Source organism: Macrosteles quadrilineatus, unplaced genomic scaffold, assembly GCF_028750875.1.
Source record: "Macrosteles quadrilineatus isolate MER2022 unplaced genomic scaffold, UCM_ALF_1.0 Scaffold_2__2_contigs__length_208266976, whole genome shotgun sequence".
NCBI lineage: Eukaryota > Metazoa > Arthropoda > Insecta > Hemiptera > Cicadellidae > Macrosteles > Macrosteles quadrilineatus.
In genome coordinates this window covers 53,546,523-53,565,475 of record NW_026542595.1, presented here as the reverse complement: position 1 = coordinate 53,565,475, position 18,953 = coordinate 53,546,523, and the positions used below count along the sequence as shown (strand labels likewise).

Sequence of the window (18,953 nt, the reverse complement as noted above, 5' to 3'; positions counted from 1 at the left end):
AAATTAGTTTCTGGTAGCCTATAAAATAAATTGGGGGTACAGTTTCCTGGGCTTCGCTAATATCGATTGAAACTAATATCGGCAATGGCGGATGGTTTGTTTGAACAGTGAACTGGCTCCGTGCAAAAAGTGCTTTTTAAGGTTTCTAAATGAGTTTTTATTCTGAGGTGCCATCAAACCAGGGTGTGAACTTTCTGTTTATGTAACATAGTATTTGTTTTCGTTTTTTCTGTCGTAACAAAAGTATTTTCAAGAGGCTGACTCAGGCATCTCGAGCCTGTGGGATTTTTTCCCGTTTTTGACAACCCCTACCGGGATTTTTCTGTTTGACTGTCCCTACACAGGGATTTTCTTTTTTGTGATTATTTAGGAGTCATATTTTAAACTCAAAACGTTTTTAACTTTCGCATAAAAAATGGGTAGACAAAAGGGCAAGAAGAAAGACGAAAGTAATGAGAGGTGTGGAGTTTGTGATGAGTCATGCGAGAGAGAAAATGATCGAGCTATTTGGTGTGATGGATACTGTAAACTGTGGTATCACATAGAATGTGTAAATATTGAGGAATCAGATTTCGTCTCTATAAACTCACTGGGCAACAAAATCAAGTGGCTGTGTGAGGCTTGTGTAAAACGTTTTGATGCAGTGACAAAAAGTCAGAGTGATCTCTCCGGCATGGATACTGGTAGTATGCTGCAAGTTATCCTGGCTGAAATTGAAAATATCAGTAAAGCGAGTCTAGATATGTCTCACTGTGTGAAGATACTGAGTGAAAATCAGGATAGATTTAGTGAAAAAATAGTGAAGCTAGATTGTAGAGTTGCTGAAGTTGAGAAAAATACGGGGAAACATGCACCGGTGGCTGGTAATAGTAAGCCTGAAAAGAGGTTAAAGTCGGGGAAAGACAGGGATTTCCCTTTACCTGCATGGGGATCAAGAAAGCAAGAAACGAACAAGAAGGCCGTGGAGAATTCTGTGACGTCACTTGCTGTTGCTACGAAAAGTGTAGAAACAGAAAGTAGTTCCGTTGGAAACCTACTAGAAAATGACGAAACCAGTGATGGTAGAATAAAAAATGCTGATGAGAAACTGAATGACAGTTTTAATGACGATGATTCCACATTTACCATGGTGGAAAGGAAAAGTAGACGTTCCTCAAGAAGCAGCATGGCTGGAAAGCAAACGCGGAGGAATTTTGTGATTGGCTCCAAGGACATGAATGAAAACAACGAACTTGTTGGCAAAAGGCGTGCTTGGCTTTTCTTAGGTCGTATTCGTAAACATACCTCAGTGGATAAAACCAAAGAGTTTCTGTCTACCAGTTTTCCTGACATTGATTTTGAAGTGGAAAATCTCAACTCAAAGGGACATTGTGAAAGTTTCAAGCTTGGGACCGACTTTGAAAATCTCGACAAGTTGATGGACAGTGAGTGTTGGCCTAGGGATGTGATTGTGAGGCGTTTTTTCTTTTCACGGGGAAAAAAGCCACTGGGATAACATCCAGGAATCCAGAGACGAGGAAGAGGTTAGTGGAGAGGAAGCAGACTTTTAATTTCATACACCTGAATATACAAAGCATCCGTAATAAGGTTAGTATGCTGGAGGTTATCTTAACCCAAAAAAGTGCCAAAGCATTGTGTGTTAATGAACATTGGTTGACTCATGCTGAGGCTGAAGTACTTTATATCCCTAACTTTACGCTTGCTGCTACTTTCTGTAGGGATAGGGCTTATGGAGGTGTTTGTATTTTTTTACAGAAGGACATAATTTTTGTTGAAATTGATTTAAAGAAGTTTTGCATAGAACAGCACTGTGAAGTTGCTGCTGTCAGGTTGATAAATGAAGGTATCATCTTAGTATCAGCTTACAGAACACCTAGTGGTAACCTAGAATTATTCTCTGCTAATATGAGTGAGATTTTAAACATGCTTTCTACCTACAAGTTAAGGATAGTTATAGCCTCAGATCTGAACCTAGACATTAGAGTACCTTCTAATAATGTGCGAGATTTTATTGATTTGCTAAGGTCACACAACGTCTTTTGTATGAATTCCGAACCCACTAGAGGTGAGAACTGTATAGATAATATTATTACAAATTTTTTCCCAGATCAACTAGAACTGAATGTTTTTGAAACACATTTATCCGACCACAGTGGTATATTGGTAGAAATTAAAAATATGAGCTCTGACTTTACAGCCCCCCCACCTGCCACAAACAAGGTATGCAGACCAATTTCTAGAAAAGGAATGGAGGACTTTAGGGCTCGGCTCCGTGAAACATCGTGGGACGCCGTAGTCAACGTTTCAGGTAATATAGACGTTGTTTTTGCCAATTTTCTGAACTTTCTGGTGTGTACCTTTGAGTGCTGTTTTCCTACTAGAGTTTTCAGGCCCAAACCGATGAAGAGGATTCCATGGTTTACCCCAGCTTTGGCTCAGGTGAGGGAGCGTGTGGTAATGTTAAATGGTATTTACAAAACGACAAATAGGGATGCTGACAAGGCACGCTATGTGGAGGAGAAGAGGAGGTACCGACTGGAATGCTCGGCAACTAAGAAGGCAATTTGTGCCTCAAGGATCCTGGAGGCCCCAAATCAGATCAAGGCAGCGTGGGAAATCATTCGGATTGAGAGTGGCAAAGAGGGAACCAACCTGGCTTGTAAAATTGATCCTGACATCTTAAATAGTTATTTTATAGACTCAGTGAAGGAGATTAGCGAGCACTGCTCGGCATCTATGGAGCAGGCCATGATCTTAGCAGCCAATAAAAGTAACAGGGGAATGGTTTTTTTCGAGTGGAGCATGGTCAGTAATGAGTTAGTTGAAAAATTAGTGATGAATTTTAAGGCCTCACCTAGCAAAGATTTTTACGGTTTCTCAAATAGATTGATTCGTGAAATACTTCCCGATATAATCTCACCGCTAACTCGCCTTATCAACAGATGTCTGGCAGAGGGGATTTTTTCCTGATGTCTTGAAGTTTGCCAGGGTGGTCCCTGTGTACAAGAAGGGTCCCCGAGATTCCCCCTCCAGTTATAGGCCAATATCTCTGGTGCCTATACTTTCCAAGGTACTCGAGGCAGTGATGGTACATCAGCTGACTGGTTTTCTTGAATCAGGGGGGTTACTAAGTAGCCAACAGTTTGCTTACAGAAGTGGAAGATCAACCGTGGATGCAGTATGCCAGTTCTGTACCTTTGTAATGGACGCAATGGACAATAATGAGGTTGTAGAAGCGGTTTTTTGTGACCTGTCGAAAGCATATGACTGTGTCAGCCATCAACTTGTGTTGAGGAAGATGGAAAGTCTGGGGGTTTCTCATCAGGCTAATAGGTTGGTGGAAAGTTTCCTTAAGAATAGAAGGCAACTGGTAGTGGCGGATGGCAGAGAGTCTGGTTTAGAGAGGGTAAATATAGGCGTCCCCCAGGGGTCTATGCTGGGACCGTTGCTGTTTTTGGTCATGATAAATGACCTTGATTGCTGCATCCCGGGCAGAACCATTATCTATGCTGATGACACGACCATCATGTCCAAGGGAGCGGATTTTGGCTCTGCGAGGGAACAGACTGAGCTGTCATACAATGAAGCCAAGATCTGGTTTCAGGCCAACGGGTTAGCTCTTAACGAGGCGAAGACTCAACGTGTGTTTTTCTCTTTAAAGAAAAATGAAGACCAAGATGTGGCCAAATTATTGGGTTTCCACTTGGGCCCTAAGTTAGATTGGAAGGACCATGTTGAAGTAATTTTGAAGAGACTCAACAGAGTAATTTTTTTGTTAAGGCGACTGCAAGACAGCGTAACTCCTGACTGTGTGATGTATGCATATTTTGCTTTTTTCCACAGCATAATTGCTTATGGGATCCTCCTATGGGGACATGCAGCCAGAAGGGATGAAGTTTTCGCTAGGCAAAAAGAGGCTATAAGAACAATCTCAGGAGTGTGGAGTCAGCAGGAACACTGTAGGCCACTGTTTATACGGTTAGGAGTGATGACTGTCCCCTGTCTTTATATGTCAGCTTGCCTGTTGTGGTGCAAAGAGAGTGAACATGAGCTTGAGGTAAGGAGTGATGTACATGAGCACAACACAAGGATAAAAGACTGCCTAAACCTCCCTAGATTCAGGCTGGCAAAGAATGTTAAGTCCTTCAGGTACAGCTCCTTTAAGATGTTCAATAGTCTGCCAGAAGACCTCAAGAACTGCAGTCTCTCAATCTTCAAAAACAGGATTAAGAAACTTTTTATAGAACAGGCATTTTACTCTGTGGAGGAATTTTTCGAATTCATGGAAAGTAAGAAACAAAACCAGCCACTTCGCCAAGCCAAGTAAAAGTTTTTATTTTTTTTGCATGTGAGTGCGTTTTTGAGTTTTTTTAACGACAAGGCCCATTCCAGTCTACTGGTCAACGGCTGCTTTCTTCAAGGTATCAAGGTATCAAGGTATATTTAAACGTGTATCTAAGCCAAGTGAAGCGTTACGCTTTTCAAATGTTATTTCATGCAACCGTATTCAAAACATAAATTCCCACATTGGTACGATTGGTAAAAATATTGAAGGACCATTTATAAAACAGAATTTTACTTTTGTATAAATCTACACCTTGAACCTTGAACACTATTAATAAAAAAAGGGAAATAAATAGCAAGGAAATTATATGGAACTACTGTAGTTAATGGGTTTCCAAAAGTGTATTGTAATATTTTTTTTGTACTTGTCATCATGCATCATGTAAACAGGTGATATTATTAAATTTGATAGAATATAAAGTTCTAGATTAGTTAAACATGTAAAAACGCTCTTAAAGATTATTTTTGCAGCTCTTTGACTTACCCATGTTTTTACTTACCCTGAATTGTTTTTACTTACCCATGTTATTACTTACCCATGGTTTTATTAACTCGTGTTTTTCTGGGGTTGGGTTAGCATTGTGTGAGATGGATGATGTAATGTTTAATACTTCTTCTTTTGTTGTCATCTATCAAAATACATCATCCTCACAGACAGTTCACACTCACCTCGAGACCTCCACATTAATCATATTTTGTGACTATACGTTAGAACAAGTACGATAAATAATAATATTAAGTTAATGAATAAAATACCCCCGCCGCAGCAAACCTGCAGACTTAGCGAATTTCCATTTGCCTGATTGGATTTAAACTAAAATGTCTCCTTAAAAATATCACATTTATTGACTATTTAAACAGAATTAGTTTAATGAGTACTTAGGTTTGCTGCAACAGGGAGGGTAAAAAGTTTTTTTTATGTAAAATGTTAAAAGGTACTGTGGTTTAGTAAGAAATTAATGTATTTTCAAAATTTGATCAAGATATGTTCATAAACAAGCAAACTACAACAGTTGACTTATTCTCCATAAGAATAACATGGGAATTTTAAAATTGCAATTTTTTTGAATTTTCTCCGTAACAATTAGGCGCATAATAACACTTCAATATACTAAATTATTTGTTTTTTTAAGCTCTACAAAATGGTTTAAAAAGAAATTGTGAAATTTTGTGTTTTTAGGGTCAAAAATGGGAAAAACCTATTTTTACCCCATAAAACCCCCCATAAACCCCCATTCCCATAGTCCGATCATGCTGGTTCGCGAACTCATTCAAGTTTATCCCGCCTTACACCTTCAAACCAAATTTTATCAAAATCGGACAAAAATTACTCAAGTTATCGTGCGGATGGACACACATATATATATATATATCTATATATAGATATATAAAAATTTAAACGAATGGTGTTTTTGGCCTCTGGGGACATCAAAATGAAAAAGTAAATCGGTCCCGGCCTTAAGTCTTACCATGAGACCTACGGTAATAGCTACTTCCCTATAGGGAAATTCGCTAATAACAAAACTCGACGATAAGAATATTTGTCAATGCTCATTATCTCTTGAACAGTAATGACGAAAAGTAGAACAACTTGAATGGATCGATTCATAGTATATGCATTCATGCCTAGCGTATTTTAGTCACTGCTTTTTGCTAACTGATAAACTCGTATGTGTCATACTTATTTCTATTTGTTAGGCCTACTTAAAATCCAAGGAAGAACATATAGTTGCATGCGTTAAACTAAATATGACTATGATATGAGGTGCGTGTAGATTACAATGGCAATATCTGTGAAACTTTATGTTACTTACTGACAGCTAGTTTGTTGTTAGAAACATTTATTGGATACCGTATGGTCAGGTATGACTGGGGTTTTACGACACAAAAAACTACTTGAATCTATGAGCAGAATGAAAGACTTACCTGAACTATTTCTGAGCACAATACTTTATGTCACTCAAGCAACCACTAATTTAACCATTATTACCAGATGATATTTTTAACCTTAAAAAACACCAATCACTGTGAAAAAAAAAAAACAACCAAAACAAAGTGATAGAAAGACAAAACAACCGACACAATATTAAATATTTAGTATCATTGTTCTGTAATGCAATTTACATTTGCTTATATTAATGAATTACTTGCTTAAAAAACAGACCGATTTATCTACTTTATTTTGCTCTTTAAGTTTAAAATCACTACGATACATTCAATTTCATACATGTATTTAATTTCACAATTTATAAGTGTGAAAAAACACCTAATAATCGACTCTGATTTCCAAAAAGGGGTCAAAGAAAAAACTTTTAATTAAATGTTAATTGACTTCTTAATTAACTGTGAAATGTTTTTGTTTGTGGCCCGTTGTGTAAACAGTCATTATAAGTTTCTAGTTTGACATAATTTTTCAATTTTCCTTTTTTAAATGAAAGTCGTTTTGCGTGGAGTGCTGCCTTTAAGGTCAACTAAAATATAGTATCAAATTTTTTTAAACCAGAACCCTTTGTAAACAATAATATGTTTCAAAATAAAATATTTTCTTAACGTTTAAATGACACTTGTTTACTTCTGATTTCTTTTACTGTTTACAAATACATGTAACCGATATACAGGGTGAGTCTTCTAAGCTGTCCTAAACAGATTACAGACAAACGGCTTGATATACAGAGATGAAACAAAACTTTCCCCTACTAATTCATACTTAAGGAACAACGTAAACATAGTATTACCATTTTGAAAATACAGGGTGTTCAACAAACTGGGAATCATGGGTTCGAATCTCAGAGTTTCCAAATTTAAACATGGCCTATGCCATGTTATGCATCATTTTAAAGCTCTAGACTAGACGAAAAATTTTGTGGAAACAGTAATGGCGGTCATTTTTATGGAAAATATTGATACTTACAGAATACTTATCTTGAAAACTACTAAACTTATTTTCGTTTTGTATGAAAATTCTTAATCCTCGTGGTTTCAGCTTTAATTTGATATACGACAAAAGCAATATTTCACAAACTAAATATTTTTTCTATGATTTTAACTTTTTTTTGTTGGTAGTCTTGTAAATAAAAAAAATTAAATGGCAACATATGGTAAATTGTGTATCATTTTTAAGGTCTTGTAAAAACAAACAACTTTTAAATTTAAACCTACCGTCTATCTTTGGTCGTTTTATAGTAATTAACCAAAAACTCCAATTACCCATATAAAACTCATGTTAAACGCGCAGTACCATGGTAATAGTGTATCTGCATCCACTAATCATCGGTACTGCACGTTTAACATGGGTTTTATATGAGCAATCAGAGTTTTTGGTTAATTACTAGAAAACGACCAAAGGTAGACGGTAGGTTTAAATTTAAGAGTTGTTTGTTTTTACAAGACCTTCAAAATGATACACAATTTTACATATGTTGCCGTTTAAAAATTTTCATTTACAAGGCTACCAACTAAAAACAAATAAAATCATAGAAAAAATATTTAGTTTTTAAAATGTTCCTTGTCGTATATCAAATTAAAGCTGAACCTACGAGGATTAAGAATTTTCAAACAGAACGAAAATAAGTTTAGAAGTTTTCAAGATACAGGGTATTCTGTAAGTATCAATACTTTCCATAAAAAAGGCCGCCTTTTTGAAACGGACAAAGATAAATGAGTTCTATATTCACTAAATTGTTTGTGTAGTCAAGAGCCTTAAAATTATGCATAACGTGAGATATTTTTACATTTCAAAACTCTGAGGTTCGAACCCACGACCCCCAGTTCCTTGAACACCCTGTATTTTAAAAATGGCAAAAACATTTTTACGTTGTTCCTTGGGTATGAATTAGTGGGGAAAAGTTTTGTTTCATCTCTGTATGTCAAGCCATTCGTCTGTAATCTGTTTAGGACAGCTTAGAAGACGCATTCTGTATATTTGAAATGACTTTTGAACCAAATTATTGATGATATATTAATAATTTTACTTATAAACCAAGCAGAGAGAAAGCAAGTCAATCTAAACTGGATTATAGAGTTGCGAGTTACTTGATAAATAATGCATGTAGAAACTACGAGCTCTTGTGGAAACTCCAGGCATTTTCCTGAGACTGAGTGGTTCCACAATTATTACACAAATACAACACGTTTTCAAAGAAGTAATTGAATATTAATTTGTGTTAAATTTGCATCAAGCGTACACAGTTTTATTTCAATTACTTGGTTTTATAGTGAGAAAAGTCAGACACCTTTATCTAGTTATAGTGTTTTCTGTCAATGCTGTCTAGCACTAAAAATAAATACAAGCACAACGAAACCTCGATAAAAATACCTTCAATAACAAGTCGCCCTCATAATCAAGTGACATTTTCATATAATCTTGAATTGGATTTATATTACCTCTAGTAAAATCTTATTGCAAACCTCGATAACAAGTCAATCTTGATATCAAGTCTTATTAATTACCATTATGAGAGTCTTGTTATCGAGGTTGTACTGTATTTTATTCACGTATGTTATTTTTTTCTTTGCTATATTCTTTAGTAATGAAGTAGTATTTACATTTAATAAATTAATTGTTATTTCTTCGTCAGAAACTAAATTAGAACGTAAATGAACCCAATCAGAAACATTAGTAAATCACACTCGGTTGATATTCTTTTCTGAGAGCTAGCACTGAGTAACTAAAGCTAAGAATGGTTACCGTCTAAAATCTATAAGCAATACTAAACGAATAGGCAAAACAATCGTTATATGCTCATAAATCTGCTAAATAGCATTAGCTATACATTTCTTTCTACTACAGTATGAACATATTTTAATCTTCTATAACTATGACCATGAAAAACAATAATAATATACTATTAGCTAGTTAATTAATCCAAGCCATTTAATTGGAAGATAGAGGATAGTAAAGATAAAATATAAATGTCACCAAAGTTATCGTCACAAACGCAATAACTTTAACTGTGTATATAAATATTCTACTTTCAATGTACAACCTATTTTCACACAAAAAAAAATAATAACTGCTTCTATTCTATTATTAAATTAAACCATTTGAAATATAAGTATAAGAAAATGATAAATTTTGCTACTTTCTTAATTTAATAGATTTGCATTTAGTTAAATACAATCGTTTAAAATTCAATCCTTTATTTATGATTCACTGTATCGACCTTTTTAAAGTATTGTTTTTTATCATCTCCATTAAAAAACATCATTCTCAATGGACAAATAATGGACAACACGGATACAAGATATGCGAATCGTGACTTTAATTGAAACTATCAACCTATATGGTGGCAGGATGAAGTCGTTATGATATTATAAGGCAGGAAAACAATCGCAATAGAACTGTGTAATGTGTCTGTGGAATCACTTCCCTAGTTACAATATTGAACGTCTTTGTCGAAATGGAACAATTACAATCACTATATTTGATAACACGTTTATTGAGATAAGTATCTTGACATATTCATATTCTTTATTCATATTTTTTGTACAAAGGTGGTTCAATGAATAGCATCAATAAAAAGTAATACACATAGTATGTGTTGTATACAATGTTTTATTTACTATAATTCCGATATTTTGAATAATTTTTCTACATTAAGAGTAATGACTCGTTGTTTTTTTTTTATTAAATAAATTACAAATTTAGTATATTCCTTTGTGAATTGCTGAAATATGATAAACTGGACTTTTCATAGGTTCGTAAAATGTTACTGGAGATAATTATTTCCATCTGTTTTTAAATATTATATTTGGAAGAAAATTTGTATTTTTTTTTTTAAACAATATTAAAAAGAAGTGGAATTACATTCAGAAAGTTTAAAGAATTCCATCTTATCAGGTATTCCTTACTAATAACCTATATTTCAGTGGAAAAAGATTTGTATCTTAGCTCTGCTGTAATAAAGCTAATAGTTATTATTCATGCTATTCTCAGAACATACACAGTTAAGGGTTATCAGTACCAAACATTTGTAAATATAAGAGATGCTTTAGTAAGCGTCAAACGTGTCAGAGCTGCGAGAACGGCATTTAAAATAAGACGGCTCAGACGGGGACGGGATCAGGGCTTGGTGAGATAGAGGTTTATTAGTCTAAAAACTGCGGTTCTTTACTCCATATAAATGGTGATTCCTATATAGGCAATGGAAGTTAGATCTCTTTAATGTGTAATTTGATTTCACAGTGAAGATTAAAATAATAAAATAAATGATAACGGTTATAATTTTGCATCAGTCACTTGCGTTGTACAAATGTTAGTAAGCAGATAAAAAACACGCGTACTATCAAACTTGTTGGTTTTGAATTTACTAGTTATGATTAAAGTAAATATGTAAATATATTCTTAGTTAATGACAGAAATGTTAAACGTAAATGTTCTCCTCGTTCCTTTATTAGCCTCATTTGCTGCACGAGTACTTCAATATTCTAACGTAAACTTAATTATTGCATACATTTATTGTTTCATTATTTCCCTTCTGCTATCTTTATATCCTTTTATAGCCGTTTAGCTATATATATACTAATAAGACTAACAAATAAATGTTAAGTGATTTTATGAAATTTAAATTTTTTTAAGTTATTTGTGAGAAAACGGGCTAAACTCTGACTTTGTAACTTTTAAAATAACGACCTTTAGTTAGATATGATGATTAATTAAAAGGCTACATTCATAACCATAGTTTTGGTGATTGTTACCGAGTAAATATGGAGGAATTAGTATTCGTAATAATGTATGGCAATTCCTGTTTTGTCAGAGTAACAATAACCCTAACACGCTATTTCAACTCAACTTTTATCAATGAGAGAATAAAAAACAGGTGTTTGTCAGAGTCACACGGTGACATACCTATAACTCTATCTCCATGAATGCTCTTTTAGACAAAAGCGAGAACCATTTGCTGCAACTCGATGTATTGCCATTATCAACTGTTCCTAAATTTGTCTTCAAGGGAGTTAATCAGGTGTGAACAGCTTAACTGTTATATAAAACAATAAGTCAATTTTTGTTTAGTCGTTTTCTTATATATGAATTGGAAGGTTAACCAAAGTTGTATTAAGTAACATCAATTTGATTTATAGAACTCCCAAAATTCCAACCCTAATTGGCACAGAGTTCATGTGCCATTTAATGTTAATAAGCTGCCAATGAAATTTCAGTGTAAGTGCAAAATTGAAGTAAACCAGAGGTTGGCAGAACAAACAATCGTTGATTCATAACCTTAGTGGAAGTTTCATGAGCTGCAGTAGCAGGTGGTCTATTAATTTTTCAATTCTTCCTTTTGAAATACTACATTGGTTATACTTTTTTATTATTCAGTGAAAGAAAACTCATACTTCAGATAATTTTTTTAAAAAGTAAAGAAAAGAAGTTAGGTTGTGTCTCAGTCTCTAAAAAGTAAAATCTATGGTTAAACATAGACAACTCTCTAACTCAAGCTGTCATAATTTACTTGTTCCTTATAAAAAACAACTAATGTCTTTCAGTACACGGTACATATTCTATGGTCCACGTTTTCATCCGTTTCAATGTGTATGGTTTAAAACTATTATAATAAAAAAATAATAGTAATAACTTTTAATAGTAATAACTGTTAACTGTCGAGTAAGATGAATTGAAGTGTTATTTTTTATGCTACGTGGGTTTTGACAACTTAAGTATGTTATACTGTGTCATTTTCATATGTAACATGTTTAGGTTGAGTTTGCTGAGGTTTTTGTAATCTTATTTAGCAGATGCCCATGTAATTACATTGTCTAGGACCAATATCTCTACACACGTTTCAAACTCAGCGGTGGCAAGACTGCAGTAGGAGAGTGGGAGGTCACTAATGACCTTATAGCCACATCTCTGCGGTTCTGAGCTCATCTTAAGCTGTCTGTCTACTAATCTCTCTAACATCTCTCTGACGCAAGGAAAATGTTGAGAATATTCATTTAACAATGTCTGGACAAATCACCAGGCGTAATCTAGGGTCACCTTGTTTGAGCTTCTGTTTAACAGCCAGTTTGTAGGGATGCAAGTTCCTAAAGCAACAGAATGTTTTCTTACCGATCTTTTTGGACTTCAGAAAACAGATTCCAGAACTCTTGCGATGTTCTCATCTGTACTGTAACGTAAGTTTTTTGTGTCACTCTTTCGGTACAAATTTAGACTTGGGAAATTTCATTAAATGACATCCCAATTGAATATTTAATTTATTTTTGTATCAAAACTAAAGCTAAACATCCTACAGAACAAGACTTTTCACTTCAACATACCTTTTTACAATTCAAGAAAAATATTAAACTACTTCTACCCCATTAATATTTTGAAATTAAGAATAGGATATTAAAACGTATTGTCTGTCTTTATCTTACTCGGAAAAATCAGCCCTAATGACAAAACACAGTCTTCGTTGGGAATAAGAAATCATAAATCATGCTCAATCTTGAATAACGAATCCGTGATTAAAAGTTGCAATAGTTTTATAATCTGTTTCCTGATGTACTGCATTGAAGTCAACAGATGATCTTTTGCCTTGTTTTATGTGTCAAAAACTCCTTCCTTTAGGATTGTATTGACATTTTGAGACCCAGTGAGGCGGATTCCTGGGAAAAAAATTTCACGCTACTTGCATCCACCAATATGGTATTCATTACCACACAAAATTTGCAAGTGATTGCTTCGGCCGTCTAAGAGAAGTTTGCATATTGTGAAATGCATAAGACTAGACGTAAAAGAGCTTCGCTCAACGAATATCTACTTCACGTAGTTAATGCAAACCATATTGAAATAAACCTCTATATATGTTATTGTTATAATTATTCTGATCTCAACTAATTAGTAGTAATGATGAAGGACAGATGGTTTTGAGAATACAATGTTTAATGGGACAAAAAAAGTTATGAATACCGAGGCTACAAAATATTTTAGGGGCGGGGAGTCGTGGAAACTGAGTTTAACAGATTTTCTTTAGGCCTAATACAAAATTCAATAAATTTTTTATCAAACAATAATTAAGTAAAATTTCCACTTTGATTTAATCGAGATAGGCCTATTTTAGACAATTATTTTTTAACAAATATTAACACAGGTTATTTGGGGAAATCTATGCAAATAAAATTTTACATCGTTGATTAGATTAAGAAGATACTACTGTATTTCCAAACAATGATTTTTGAGTCATTACAATATGTAGCAAATATTGAGTTTGAGCAAAGGTGCTACTTCTTTACGTATTTGATAAGACAAATCAAGTAGAAAACAGAGCATAAGCCTTAAATAAGTGATGGCAACAAATAAAATCTTTATAACAGTTACTTGTCGAAAGAAAACAAATTCTTGACCTGAATTCTGCCATCACCCCCCCCCCCTATTTTTGAAATGGTTGACAGTTGAGTCAACGTCAGCACTCAACTCAACCAACAACAGGATTTGGTATTTTTGAAACCCAACAGTTGGGAAGCGATTTGGGAATCACTAGTTGAGTGACTCGTTTTGGAAATGTAGGGCATACGACCGCACGAAATTTAGATGACGTCATTTTGAACCAATCACAGTGCAGTAGGCAACTCTACACTTTTCCGTTTCCTGTAACCGCTCAAAACGATTTGACGTTTAGTTTCGGCATTGCCAGTATCAATCGTCGACACAATCACTATGCATCAACAACCACAAAGTGGGAAAATGTCCGAGAGACAGAGGGATTTCCTCATAACATTTTTAGAAGAAAATCCGAAGTTGGCGACGAACCAACTAGATGCATATTATACAAGGGAGGTCTCCAACAAGAAGTGGGAAGAGGCCGCCATTAAGCTGAATAGCCTTGGAGGAGCATTTAAAACAGTAAAACAGTGGAAAAGGGTAAGTAACCTAATAATTTAAGAAGAAGATATAATACACCCCAATAAATATGAGATTTTAACTAAAATAGTGTCTCAATAATTATTTTACTAAGTTATTAATGTCAATTGATGTTGAACCTTTTGGTATAAGAAAACACTAAGTTATAACTTAGGCCTACTTATGGCAATTAAAAATAGGTTCTTAAAGGCCCAAAATCTATTCAGCCTAAATCCTCTGTTTGACTGGTATAACAGTGCCATTATCTATATATTAATAGGCAAGCATGTTTCTTTAAAACCTTTTTTCTCAGCTCGTGTGAATCGTAGGGAAAATCTACGCATACCGTTGGAAAGCTATTTTCCTGTAGGTGTGCAGAATCCCTTTATAAATTTAAATAGGCTCAAAGATAAGCACAAAAAATGAGTTTAAAAATTTGAAAAAATTAACATGGATCTTATGCGTTGCTATGCTGGTTACGAAATAACAACGAAATATAAACAGAAAATCAAAACAAATGGAGGAAACTCCAATCACATGTTTTATTTACAGTGTGGGGTGAAAATAGATAAGTGAGTACATTACATATTTTTGGTCGAGTTTCGACCACTGGACGACCTCTCGTGTTAATTATTAAGAAGGGCTAAGAATAGGCCAAGTTTTTTAAAAATAGGCTATGAAAGGCCTAAGCTACGCTATTCAAAGCTTAAAACTTATCTAAGTTATAGGTTATTTAACAGTCATTAATTTTAATTGTATGCCTGGTTTTAATAATAAGGCTATGGTAAGCTCAAGCCATTCATACCTTCTAGAGATTGTTTTAACAGTGCCATTTTATTTATTATTTGGGCTATAACAAGTAAAATTTACCAGAAATTAGCGTTCTCAGTTTAAGTCTAAGTTATACGTTATAGGCCTTTTTGTTTGTGAGGGGAATATGAGTTAGGCCCAGGTTATGGACTTTGGTGTTTCCTAACAGAAACTTATTTTATAAGAGGTAGGCCCCTATGCCTACATAACTTTCATACAGCAGAGTTATTAACCCTCTAGGGCTGCCCTGCACCCATTTACGCCAATTTGCTCGGGGCCCTGGCTATCCTGGAGAGTTGTTGTTTACAATTCGCAGGGCCTAAACAACTGGGTAGTTTCCCAACTACTGTTGAATCTAGTCATATTTATACTTGTTTCATTAAAAAAGGAGGAAATTTAGAATAACATAAAACCATGCCATTCGCCTATTGGGACCTGATGATTGAAGTGTCCAATAGAAATCAATCACGACTTAACTTAACATCTTTTATGTATAGGACTACATATTTACTGTCTTGTGAATAGTATACGCGTAAATATATGTTTTTAATGTTATAAGATATGTTTAGTTCTTTCATTTACTTTCCGTAAATTTAATTACACGTACAATGCTGAAAAAGAAGTTATTTTGTTTTTTTATTTATAAATGTTTCATTTAACTTACTGAGTGAATATTCGATAATTTACTTTTTTTAGCAAATGTCCCATAGCTTATGATAACCTATCACCGCAGGTCTCATGATAAGACCTAGATCCGGGACCAATCTACTATCTCATTTTGAGGTCCCAGAGGCCAAAACACTCTTTGTTCAAATTCATATACAGTAACTAATGTGTCCATTAAAGTAAAAATGATTCGATTTTGATTAAATTTGGTACAAATGCGTTAACTTACTTTTATTCAAACGAGTTTGCAAACCAGCATAATCGGATCATTGGAACAGAAGTTTATGGGGGTTTTAAGGAGTAAAAAATTCATTTTCACCCTTAAAACCAAAAATTTTATAATTTCTCTCCATATCATTATTGCAGAGCTTAAAAAAATAAAAGTATTTTGTAAATTGCATATAATCTTTTCTTCATAAGAAATACATTGGGATTTTGATGGCCTGTGGGGCAAAGCCCGAGGACCTTTATCGCAGAAATTGATGAAAGGGGGCGTCTACACAAAAAATACTTCGTTTTGACACATCATTTGTAAAAATCCGTCCATTATTAACGGAGGAGTAGGTAGTGTTTCTTAGAAATCGCATTCACGTATTATATATAAGGGTTTTGTGAAATAATTATTAGTAAAACTGTATAAAACTGTCAGTTTTCTAAGATTAGATTTATACCCTATTCTATACCGGTACTTAAGAATATAAGATTGTTGATCACAAAAATTTGCTTTACTCATTTACTTGTACACAATGTGACATTTTTACCCTGAAGTGTTTTATATTCAGGTATTACCTACCAGTTACTTTAATTTGTTTACACACATTACCACTTAAAAAAAAATATTTCAGCTTTCCTACACTATATTTTGGGCATAACTAGGTCATACATCAAGTCATATACCACAACAAATAGATTGACATATTTTGGTTTGGTGTAAATACAACAATAATATTGCAATAGGCCTACAAAATCATTCATTTTTTATTTTTCGGGGGTTTTTGAAACGTTCTGCGTAAAATGACTTAGTTGATATTTTTTAAATCAGCGCATTATTTCCTTCGTTATGAAAAATAAATTAAATTGGTAGGCTACTTCTATACTATACGGAGGCCACTTATTTTACAGTCCACTGCGGCGGTTAGGTTGGGTTGGATTGGGTTGGGTTATCAAAAACTCCTTATGACTCTTCTGGTATCGTTCGATTCTAAAAAAAAAAGAAAGTCCTACAAACATATTTATGATAACCTATACCATAGACTAAGCAACACAAGTAATTTACTAAGGGAGTATGATTTATCTATGCCTATACTAACCTAACCGTCGCAGCGGGCTATAAAATAAGTGGCCTCCGTATAATACGAAAGTACCATTACATTTTAATGAGGGGTCATGGAAAGTAGGCTATTACTAATTGATTAAAATACACCCTTCAAGTATAATTGGAAAAATTAATAAAACCATTACAAACCCTAGCTTGACAGCTTCAACATCTTGAGCATTAGTGGGGAATTTTATGTAATTTCCCGAGATAGGCTCAATGGTATCACAAACCGAGTGGAGACATTTGCTCACACTTGATTGAGACAGGCCAAGGTACCTGTTGGCGCCAACACTCTCCTGGTAGCTCCCAGATGCCATGAACTGTAGTGCCGTTAAGACCTGAGGAAGCATATGAGTTTATTGGAGTTTCAAAACTGATCTTCTAGGTTATGTTAAGTTTGCTCCTTTTCTCCTCTGTTCTTAACCTACAATGACAATTTAGACATCGTGATTGTTTTTGATGCGATGGTTAGAATCTAAGTTAATAGTTACGTATAAACAAAACACATTAGCTAGGAGGATCAGTTATGAAGCTCATACCACAACCTAAAATGTATAAGTTAACACATAGCCTGCCAGTGGATAATGAATTCAACATGATTCAACGCCACACAATAGGCCTAGGGCCTATTTAGGTGCACAACCATATTGTATTACCAGTAAGGGGACTTTACTGGACACTGGTGCCAGTTTCTGCGTTTGTGAATCACCAATCTAACTTAACTAAAGGACTAAATAATGTTCATGATTGGAAAGCATGTTAAGCAACAAAACAATTATTGTAACGAATTTGTCAATTTGTATGTATTTTAAAATAACTTAAACTCTTCTTGATCTCACTCATGCACTACTTGTTGCCATCCAACTTTCTATTTAAAAATTGTAAATATTTGTATTGTTAATATTTTTGTTACTATTGATATTGTTACCACTATTGCTATTGTTCCCTATTTGTTCACTATTTTGTTGTGAGTTGTTATGTTGTGAATGTTTTTCATTGTAAAGTGGCTATGCCGTTGGGAAATAAAATAATAAAATAATAAAATAATAAATAATAAAATTAAGCTGGGTTTTTTAGGCGCGGAAGTGGAGAGCGGAGAGAGGAATGCGAAGAGCGGACTCCACTTGTCTTTAGGTAATTTAATGTTACTGTTTTCGGCTGCACTTAACTTTAGGTCCTACACTAGGCCTGATTCGAATGAAAATATCAATTATTCGAGTGTTTCATTCGATATATCGTTTGGTTAGTTAGGTAAGGTTACCTATGTCGATCGATATTTTCATTCGAATGAGTGTAGGACCTAAAGTTAAGTGCAGCCCTGTTTTCCTAGAAGCGGGGCGGAACACCATATTAATCTCTTTTCCGCTCTCCGGGTTCCTTTCTCCGCGCCCAGGAAAACCCAGCTTTACAAACCTACGAGTTCACAATGACCATTTACTTTCAATTTTACATTCCGATGACAACTGGAAAATATTTCGGGCGTGACCGAACACCACAACCTAGGCCCTAAGGAGATAAAAAATGGGAAAGCCTAACATGAACATCAGGCTGATTAAAGAACTCATAAGTGTTAAGTCTAATAATAGTCTAACTGAATTCACTCACCCTTATATCAGTTGGTATAGCACTTGCCCGACGAGCAGCGGGCAAGTGAGGTTCAAGGGTTGTTATCAGTTCCCGGGCTAGAGGTTTTGATAGTCGAAATATTTTGACAAATTTCCGGTCTTGAATTTCCCAGGGTTATATTCTGTTGTTAAAAACAACTGGCACTCTATTTTCAATTTCAACATCATCAATATCCCCCCTTATACGTAGTCCAATCCAATATGTGGAAAGAAATCCATAGCCCTAGTCGTTGTTTTGTAGACAATTAATAATAAGCTTAAGTTACCTAAAAAAATGTAAATATAATGTAAAAATATAAATATAGCCTAGTTTATTAAAGGAAATTTATAAATAAAATGATTCTACAGAAAAACAAGCAAACTAAAG

General features: G+C 34.4%; 1 protein-coding gene across 1 annotated transcript; it reads left to right on the top strand.

Annotated features, from left to right (window-relative positions):
* The first annotated feature begins 317 nt into the window (after nucleotides 1-317).
* LOC128987122 (uncharacterized) lies at nucleotides 318-2,420 on the top strand. The gene is made up of 2 exons (XM_054407837.1): nucleotides 318-1,587; nucleotides 2,198-2,420. Exon 1 carries the CDS (start codon nucleotides 416-418, stop codon nucleotides 1,493-1,495), a length of 1,080 nt encoding a protein of 359 aa, XP_054263812.1. The 5' UTR covers nucleotides 318-415; the 3' UTR covers nucleotides 1,496-1,587; nucleotides 2,198-2,420.
* Nucleotides 2,421-18,953: the final 16,533 nt, after the last annotated feature.